Source organism: Coregonus lavaretus (assembly GCF_964263955.1).
Source record: "Coregonus lavaretus genome assembly, chromosome: 9".
In the NCBI taxonomy this organism is placed as follows: domain Eukaryota; kingdom Metazoa; phylum Chordata; class Actinopteri; order Salmoniformes; family Salmonidae; genus Coregonus; species Coregonus lavaretus.
Window position 1 is genome coordinate 9453391 of NC_139996.1, and position 10407 is coordinate 9463797.

At 44.3% G+C, this 10407-nt stretch overlaps 1 protein-coding gene across 1 annotated transcript in view; it reads right to left on the reverse strand.

Moving 5' to 3' along the window:
- kif21a (kinesin family member 21A) overlaps positions 1-9251 on the reverse strand; it is a 59524-nt gene extending 50273 nt beyond the window's left edge. The window contains exon 1 of the mRNA XM_084169339.1: positions 8853-9251. Within this exon, the coding sequence (XP_084025465.1) occupies positions 8853-8896 (44 nt within the window). The 5' untranslated portion in view covers positions 8897-9251. The remainder of the gene's footprint in view (positions 1-8852) is intronic.
- Positions 9252-10407: the final 1156 nt, after the last annotated feature.

Genomic DNA, 10407 nt, shown 5'->3' on the forward strand with positions numbered 1-10407 from the left:
CAGTGGCGGGCTGAGTCTGACTCCCGACACCGTAGCTTGGCTCAGTGGACCAGGACAAAGCAGAGAGTCTGGGAGGCTTTAGGCCCTTTGTGCTTGGCCAACGCTGCCATGGGTGACAAACATAGATCTGAATGTTCCTCGATCTGTCCTCCTACTCCTCTTCCCCCACCCCGGCCTGCTCGGGCCAAATACACATGCTGGAGAGAAGTGAGTTGTCCTCACTTTCTGGCCTGTATACCCAAAATGGTAACATATTATTGTTCTGCTGGTCTTGGTTAGGCTAAACATTGTCCCTTAAGACAGTTTGTGTACCAGATCCCACATAACATTACTGTCTTAATGTGGATATTAGCATAAGTCATGTCCATCCACTTAAAGTTGTAATTACATGATTATAAGGACTAACAACAGAAAGCCAGTTATTCTGGTAGTCAACATCAGTCCTACAGATGAGTGCAGGGTTCGTACAGACAGTGGTAAGTTAAATTCAAGGACTTTCAAGAACTTTTTCAAGCACTAATATTGATTTTCAAGGCCATCAATTTGTAATAGTTCCTATTATGCAATTGTTTCTAGTCGCCACCAGATGGCAGTATATCGTCACAACCTCATGAAAAAACCCAACTAACTTACTATTCATCACTACCTTACAAGTTCTATTACATACAGGAGCGGTAAGTCAGTACTGATGATGTTGACTGATTTCCTTATATGAACTGTAACTCAGTAAAATCTTTGAAATTGTTGCATGTTGCATTATATTTTTGTTCAGTGTACATGCTAATAATATTAAATTGTCTTTATATTTCACTACGTTTCAGCTCCCACAGGCTGTCCCAGAACATAATGACATGAAAGTGAATTATAACAGTGTAAAAGGCCCTTAGTTGAATCAAAAATGTTGTATTCTATAATAATTTGAAGAGAAACAAGTTATGAATGTGTTTGATAAGATTAAAGATTCTCTCAAGGGACCCTATTTAAATTTTAGGGGACCCCACATGGGTCCCCAACCCCCAGTTTGGGAACCACTGTACTACTAACCTCTCTGCCTGTCGGCCTCACTACTCTCTGTAAAGAAAAGCTATTTTGTTATGAGAACTTATAGTAGCCCATCTTTTGATTATAGCTAGATTAATTTCAGTCAACTGCTCCTGCTGAGATCAGGCTCCGTTCAACGTTAGCTTGTAACTTCATCCTACTAGCGAGCTAGTTATAGCTATCTATCTGGCTAACAGCCAGAGCCCTTGAGCTACCTATCTAGCTAGACATCCAAATGAAGTATCACCTACTATTTTTATTTTATTTTTTATTTTTTTTGGGTGGGGGGGGGTCTGTTGAAAATGGCAGGAGTCGAGGGATTTTCTTTTAAATCTCACTGTCAGCCATAGTCTCTCTGCCACTTGCCACTGTAGGTCTGGCCTGAAGTAGTTTGTTTCACCTGTCGGCCTATGTCGTGGTGGAGTTGACCGTTGGACAGAGTGGTGAATGAAATCGCAGCTAACAAGGCAAATACGAAGGAGCAGGCGAACATAACGAGCATACATGAATCATTCATGATTCCACTCGTTCGCAGAGGTAGGCGCTATTAGAACTCAGATCAAGAAGCCTTCTGAGCGTTGATCAATGCTGGGAACGCAATATTAAGTGCGTAAATGATCATTAACAAAATAAAAAAGGTGAGTAAACGCTATTTCACAAATGTAAAAGGTGGGTAAACAGCGTTTACCCTCCACTACATCCCTGGTTGGGTCTGGCAAAACCCATTCATAAATATCCATATCCTGCCAGGCAGGATTGAAAATTGCCCGGCATTTTAGCTATTAATGTGACGTTTGGCGGCGCCTAATCAGTCAGTTCTATACCTGCCTGGCTGAGTGGTAGTGTGGGTGGAATGAGCGAGCTTGCCTGGCAACCAGAGCGCGAAACACGTGAGGAATAAGACTCTGTAGTCTACCTGGAAATTAATTTGCAAGACCAATACATTTTTCAAATATTTTTCAGATTAACATATTTGATAATTTTCTGTTCTCCTATCATTTGAATTCAAGTACTTTAAGTACCAACTTGAGAAAATGTCTGATTTTCAAGGTATTCCAGTACTTTAATTTCAGAGTGCCAAATTCAAGTACTTTAAGCACCTTCTGCGAACCCTGTGAGTGAAACAAGCGCGTACACACGCTTAGACACGCACATGCTTGAGCACACACACACACATTGAAAAGTCGGTACTGTACACAACCATCTCTCACCACCTTGACTGAAGGGCCTCTCCCATTATGTGTAGTTCATGTACTTTGCATTGAAACAACCTTCTATGGCTGGTTCAACAAGTACCTCTTTACCTCAACTTCTCCCCTCATTACAACCCTGTGTTAACAACCATTAATAACTGACAGGAAGTGCTGTTCTATAGAGTATTATACTAATACAGCCTTTACTGTACAAACCACTGAGAATACAGTCAGGAATGTGTCCTGTATCACTCTCCCCTCTATGCACACACACACTATAAGTAAAGGTGGCTTTTACAATGTATAGGCTTCCCACGGGATTGGGAACACATGTGCTGACCCCAATTCAAGGGGAGTATGTTAGCCACATGTAAGCAGCCTTAGGGATGCCAACTATAAGGTTAGAGTAGTTTGGACTGGAGACAATGAGAGCTCACGTCTTTAGCCCAACACGTCCCCCCCAGTATGGGCAATTTGCTAATGAGAAGACTACTTTCAGTATTAGCTATGAACACCACTTTGAATATACTATGAATATACTTTCCTGCAACCCGTCTCACTCAATGTGGAACGGATTCTATTTTTGACTTACCTTTATCTAGAATCTAGAATCTCCAGTTGAAACTAGCTAGCCAGCTAACTAGCTACTTGCTATTAGCCACAGCTAGCGGTGTTTCACCCAAAACATTGGATTTTTTTCCGCGGGATTAATTTTAATCATTGGACATTGATCACCGGATATTCGGCCAGTCTGCACAGCGCGTTATCGACCCAGATCATATCAGTTTTTCCGCCGGAATCACTGAATCACTGGACCTTTAACTCCGGATTCATCGCTACCAGCTGGCTACAACAAAACGGACGCTGTGGTCTGGCTAATCATCCTGAGCTAGGCCCATCTCCCGGCTATCTACCTCTCTGTCAACCGGACGGGACCACCTAGTGTTGACACGAAGCCCCGCCGATCCTACACGACTGGTCTGCCGACGAAATCGTCTGATGTGGTTACGACGTTAACCACGAAGATTCCATCCATCGGCTAGCCCTGGCCCGCTAGCACACGCTATCCGTGGCCTCTTACTCACAAGTGCTTCACCACCGGACCTTATGATAACTCAGCTATACAGCTGATATCTGCTGGACTGTTCCTTTTTACGGTACTACATCCTGTTTATGTTTAGCCTCAGCCCAAACATGGTTAGTTTATTGTTGTTTCGGTTATTTCTAATTGTACTATATCACTGTAGACCCCCCAGCTTAGCTAAACCTGCCTTAGATAGCTCCTTTGCCCCTCCCCCAATACATGCGGAGACCGACTCAATTGATGCCTCCAGCGATGCTATCTCTTTCATTGTTACCCAACGCTTAGGTTTACCTCCACTTTACTCATATCCTTCCATATCCTTGTCTGTACATAATGCCCTGAATCTTTTCTATAACACCCGGAAATCTGCCCCCTTTATTCTATGTACCCAACGCACTAGAAGACCAGTTCTTAAAGCCTTTAGCCGTATCCTTATTCTAGTCCTCCTCTGTTCCTCTGGTGATGTAGAGGCTAACCCAGGCCCTGCAGCCCTCAGTATCACTCCTACTCCCCAGGCGCTATCATTTGATTACTTCTGTAATCGCAAAAGTCTTGGTTTCTTGCACATAAATATCAGAAGTCTACTTCCTAAGTTTGAGTTATTCACTGCGTTAGCACACTCTGCCAACCCTGATGTTCTAGCAGTGTCTGAATCCTGGCTCAGGAAGGCCACCAAAAATTCTGAAATTTCCATCCCCAACTATAACATTTTCCGTCTAGATAGAACTGCCAAAGGGGGTGGAGTTGCAATCTACTGTAGAGATAGCCTGCAGAGCTCCATCATACTATCCAGGTCTGTGCCCAAACAGTTTGAACTTCTACTTCTAAAAATCCACCTTTCCAGAAATAAGTCTCTCACTGTTGCCGCTTGCTACAGACCCCCCTCAGCCCCCAGCTGTGCCCTGGACACCATATGTGAATTGATTGCCCCCCATTTATCCTCAGAGTTTGTACTGCTTGGTGACCTAAATTGGGATATGCTTAATACCCCAGCCATCCTACAATCCAAGCTAGATGCCCTCAACCTCACGCAAATTATCAACGAACCTACCAGGTACAACCCTAAATCCGTAAACATGGGTACCCTCATAGATATCATCCTGACTAACATACCCTCTAAATACACCTCAGCTGTCTTCAACCAGGATCTCAGCGATCACTGCCTTATTGCCTGCGTCCGTAACGGGTCCGCGGTCAAACGACCACCCCTCATCACTGTCAAACGCTCCCTAAAACACTTTAGCGAGGAGGCCATCCTAATTGACCTGGCCCAGGTATCCTGGATGGATATAGATCTCATTCCGTCAGTAGAGGATGCCTGGTTGTTCCTTAAAAGTAATTTCCTCTCAATCTTAAATAAACATGCCCCATTCAAAAAAATACAGAACTAAGAACCGATATAGCCCCTGGTTCTCCTCAGACTTGACTGCCCTTGACCAGCACAAAAACATCCTGTGGCGTACAGCATTAGCATCAAATAGCCCCCGCGATATGCAACTTTTCAGGGAAGTTAGGAACCAATATACACAAGCAGTCAGGAAAGCAAAGGCTAACTTTTTCAAACAGAAATTTGCATCCTGTAGCACTAACTCCAAAAAGTTTTGGGACACTGTAAAGTCCATGGAGAATAAGAGCACTTCCTCCCAGCTGCCCACTGCACTGAGGCTAGGAAACACTATCACCACCGATAAATCTACAATAATCGAGAATTTCAACAAGCATTTTGCTACAGCTGGCCATGCTTTCCATCTGGCTACCACTAACCCGGCCACCAACTCTGCACCCTCTGCTGCAACTTGCCCATGCCCCCCCTGCTTCTCCTTCACACAAATTCAGACAGCTGATGTTTTGAAAGCGCTGCAAAATCTGGACCCCTACAAATCAGCTGGGCTAGACAATCTGGACCCTTTCTTTCTAAAACTAGCCGCCGAAATTGTCGCAACCCCTATTACTAGTCTGTTCAACCTCTCTTTCATAACGTCTGAGATCCCCAGAGATTGGAAAGCTGCCGCGGTCATCCCCCTCTTCAAAGGGGGTGACACTCTAGATCCAAACAGCTACAGACCTATATCCATCCTGCCCTGCCTTTCGAAAGTATTCGAAAGCCAAGTTAACAAACAGATCATCGACCATTTCGAATACCACCGTACCTTCTCCGCTATGCAATCCGGTTTCCGAGCTGGTCACGGGTGCACTTCAGCCACGCTCAAGGTCCTAAACGATATTATAACCGCGATTGATAATAGACAGTACTGTGCAGCCGTCTTCATCGACCTGGCCAAGGCTTTCGACTCTGTCAACCACCGCATTCTTATTGGCAGACTAAATAGCCTTGGTTTCTCAAATGACTGCCTCGCCTGGTTCACCAACTACTTCTCCTCAGATAGAGTTCAGTGTGTCAAATCGGAGGGCCTGTTGTCTGGACCTATGGCAATCTCTATGGGGGTGCCACAGGGTTCAATTCTTGGGCCGACACTTTTCTCCGTGTATATCAATGATGTCGCTCTTGCTGCTGGTGACTCTCAGATCCACCTCTACGCAGACGACACCATTTTGTATACATCTGGCCCTTCATTGGACACTGTGTTAACAAACCTCCAAACGAGCTTCAATGCCATACAACAATCCTTCAGTAGCCTTCAACTGCTCTTAAACACTAGTAAAACTAAATGCATGCTTTTCAATCGAACGCTGCTAGCACCCGCCCACCCGACTAGAATCACCACTCTCGACGGGTCTGACCTAGAGTATGTGGACAACTACAAATATCTAGGTGTCTGGTTAGACTGTAAACTCAACTTCCAGACTCACATAAAGAATCTCCAATCCAAAGTTAAATCTAGAATCGGCTTCCTATTTCGCAACAAAGCCTCCTTCACTCATGCTGCCAAACATGCCCTCGTAAAACTGACTATCCTACCGATCCTTGACTTCGGCGATGTCATTTACAAAATAGCCTCCAACACTCTACTCAGCAAATTGGATGTAGTCTATCACAGTGCCATCCGTTTTGTCTCCAAAGCCCCATACACTACCCACCACTGTGACCTGTACGCTCTTGTTGGCTGGTCCTCACTACATGTTCGTCGTCAAACCCACTGGCTCCAGGCCATCTATAAATCACTGCTAGGCAAATCCCCGCCTTATCTTAGCTCATTGGTCACCATAGCAGCACCCACCCGTAGTCTGCGCTCCAGCAGGTATATCTCACTGGTCATTCCCAAAGCCAACACCTCCTTTGGCCGCCATTCCTTCCAGTTCTCTGCTGCCAATGACTGGAACGAATTGCAAAAATCTCTGAAGCTGGAGACTCTTATCTCCCTCAATAACTTTAAGCATCAGTTGTCAGAGCACCTTACCGATCACTGCACCTGTACACAGCCCATCTGAAATTAGCCCACCCAACTACCTCATCCCTATATTGTTATTTATTTTGCTCTTTTGCACCCCAGTATCTCTATTTGCACATAATCTCTTGCACATCTAGCATTCCAGTGTTAATACTATTGTAATTATTCTGCACTATAGCCTATTTATTGCCTTACCTCCATAACTTGCTACATTTGCACACACTGTATATATATTTTCTGTTGTATTTCTGACTTTATGTTTTTTTTTTTTACCCCATATGTAACTCTGTGTTGTTTTTATTGCACTACTTTGCTTTATCTTGGCCAGGTCGCAGTTGTAAATGAGAACCTGTTCTCAACTGGCTTACCTGGTTAAATAAAGGTGAAATAAAAAATAAAAAAATAAAAAGAGGGCAAAGTCTTGTAAAATAGGAGGCTGATGTGGCTTACGTGGCCTAGCGGTTAGTGCCACCTCTCTGAAACACACATGCATTGCATAGCCGTATCGGAATGGGTTCAACTCCGTCCCTCTGCCCTTTGACAACCTTCCCTCCTAGCTTTCCATTCTATCCCTCTTCGATTATCTCTTCAATAAAAAAAGTCTGAAAATACAGATGTAAAAAAAATAATAGGAGACTGGGCCAGGAATATGGTCATTCACACACACGATGACGACTCAGAGATAGGAGACTGGGCCAGGAATATGGTCACTCACACACGATGAGGACTCAGAGATAGGAGACTGGGCCAGGAATATGGTCACTCACACACGATGAGGACTCAGAGATTGGAGACTGGGTCAAGAGTCTCTTAGTGATTCATGATGGATTGTTACTATGGGGACCGTGGTCATGAAGTACCATAGAGCTGACAAAACAGTCAGCTGCTTGTGTCAGTCATTATTATACAACACTAACGTAACAGAGAACATCACAATATTCACACTGAATTAGTTGGACGGTCTACTGGGTGTCTGAGTGTGTCTGTGAGAGAGAGACTGAAACAGACAGAGAGGGAGAGAGACAGGGAGACAGACACACACAAAGTGAAAGGCAGGCTAGTACTGCATGTGTGCCAACTGCCCCATTGTTCCATTAGAGATATCTGTCAGTGTGCCACCTGACCTCAGCATGTCTCCTCCTAGTAAGGAGCAGCCTTATTCAGCAAGGCACATTAGATTGTCGATGACACATTCATTTAACTGTCTTCATGTGGAAAATACATAATCCTGTCTAACAAAATATTTTAGGATCCTATGATTAACACATTTTATAGCCTTAAATATGAACAAAATAATGTATTATTTGGCTACTGTTCACTCTTTCTGTAGGCTTATGAGCTCAAGATGGCCATTGCAATGTTTTCTTAACTGTAAACAAATAATCAATTTCCCAGAAACGGAGAGACCTTTTAGCGTATTAAACGGATGGCTGTCTTCCTTGAAGCCTGTCAGTAAAGCGCTCCTTCCATCGATCAACTGTGGCTCAACTGTCTTCTTTGAAAGGATGCCCGAGACTCCGGCACAGGGCCAAGGAGCTATAAAGGCCAGATCTGTCTTTCCAACGGTTCAGTCGTTACAAAACAAGCATGATACTGTGCCATCCATTTCTAGGCCGGTGGGAGAGGAAAAAGGCCTGCGATTACACCTGCCATATGTGCCCGTTGCAGTTATTTTTTCTTTGGGCATGTGATAATGCTGCGTCATGCATGGAGACAGTGTAGGCTATCACATTTATTTAGCACTTCTTTGACACGCGACACAATAGCCTAGCCCTATATAATGGTTTATGTAAACTATCAAATGCAAATTCCTAAATTCATATTGTGCGTAGGATGCACAGTGTTTTGAAGTAGCCTCTAGTCTGCGTCCTCAAAGACCATCATATGGCAACACATTTTACATACAAATATTTAACTGTTGGCTACAAATGTATCACAATGTTACCACAGAGTTTCTGATCCAGTCTTTGACGTTAGCCTACTATGAAATCATAAAGCGCCTAGAGTGGCAACTGTGTCAACAGATGATGCAAGGCCTAAAATGAATCTCCTACACGGGGTTTATCGGATCATGCATAATGCTGAGTTGGTGGTGACAGGTAGGCTACCTCCCAAATATGTAATTGTGCCGACAGTTACATCTATGCAAAGTAAAGCAATTAAATGTAGGGCTTGAAGACTTACCTCAAAGCCACCCGGACTGAGTTTTCGTCCTGTCCCATCGACATGATTCCACAGTCCAATGACTATCGATTGATAGAAGAACAAAAACGAACGGGATCAATCTGTTTTCTTTCCATCCGACAGGCTGGCTGGCGAGAGGCGGAGAGTGGAGTGCACCACCTCACAGCAAGTTGTCTGAGCAACAGCGCAACTCACCTCGACTTCACTTCAGCCATATTTCAGATTATTATGAGCATAGAGATTTTAAATAAAATACTGCGACTGGTCGGTGCTCCCTTGCATTTCCAGCTAGAATATATTCCTTAACGGCATTCTGTTTGGAGCACCAATGATGTTGCGTGGTCCAGTCGCTTTTGCTCCTTGCTCTTTGGTTGGGAGAGGGACACACGCCTCCCGCACAATGCACACACCGATCCTGCTCGAGCTCGAGCCGCAATGCGTCACCAAACCACGCCTTCTTCTCCGTGCACTGCCTGTGAAGGTTGAGGGTTGACATCACAATGCGCATGGAGGTCAATTCCGATTTAGACATTTAGAAGAAATGTAGTGAGTGAGTGACTTCATGCCACGTGTACTCTTGGAATATCATCCTGACAAAATAATAGTCTGCTTTCAATGAGGACCATGATACTGGTTGTTGTCAGTCAGATCATCAAAATCTATCCGAAAGATCATTTTTATTTCACCTTTATTTAACCAGATCTGGTGCAACCAATTTCCTTCAGAAGTCACATAATTAGTTGAATAAAGTCCACCTGTGTGCAATCTAAGTGTCACATGATCTCAGTATATATACACCTGTTCTGAAAGGCCACAGAGTCTGCAACACCACTAAGCAAGGGGCACCACCAAGCAAGCTGCACCATGAAGACCAAGGAGCTCTCCAAACAGGTCAAGGACAAAGTTGTGGAGAAGTACAGATCAGGGTTGGGTTATAAAAAAAGATCCGAAATGTTGAACATCCCACGGAGCACCATTAAATCCATTATAGAAAAATGGAAAGAATAAGGCACCACAACAAACCTGCCAAGAGAGGGCCACCCACCAAAACTCACGGACCAGGCAAGGAGGGCATTAATCAGAGAGGCAACAAAGAGACCAAAGATAACCCTGAAGGAGCTGCAAAGCTCCACAGCGGAGATTGGAGTATCTGTCCATAGGACCACTTTAAGCCGTACATTCCACAGAGCTGGGCTTTACGGAAGAGTGGCCAGAAAAAAGCCATTGCTTAAAGAAGAAAATAAGCAAACACGTTTGGTGTTCGCCAAAAGGCATGTGGGAGACTCCCCAAACATATGGAAGAAGGTACTCTGGTCAGATTAGACAAAAATTGAGCTTTCTGGCCATCAAGGAAAACGATATGTCTGGCGCAAACCCAACACCTCTCATCACCCCGAGAACACCACCCCCACAGTGAAGCATGGTGGTGGAAGCGTCATGCTGTGGGAAACTGGTCAGAATTGAAGGAACGATGGATGGCGCTAAATACAGGGAAATTCTTGAGGGAAACCTGTTTCAGTCTTCCAGAATTTGAGACTGGGACAAGGGTTCACCT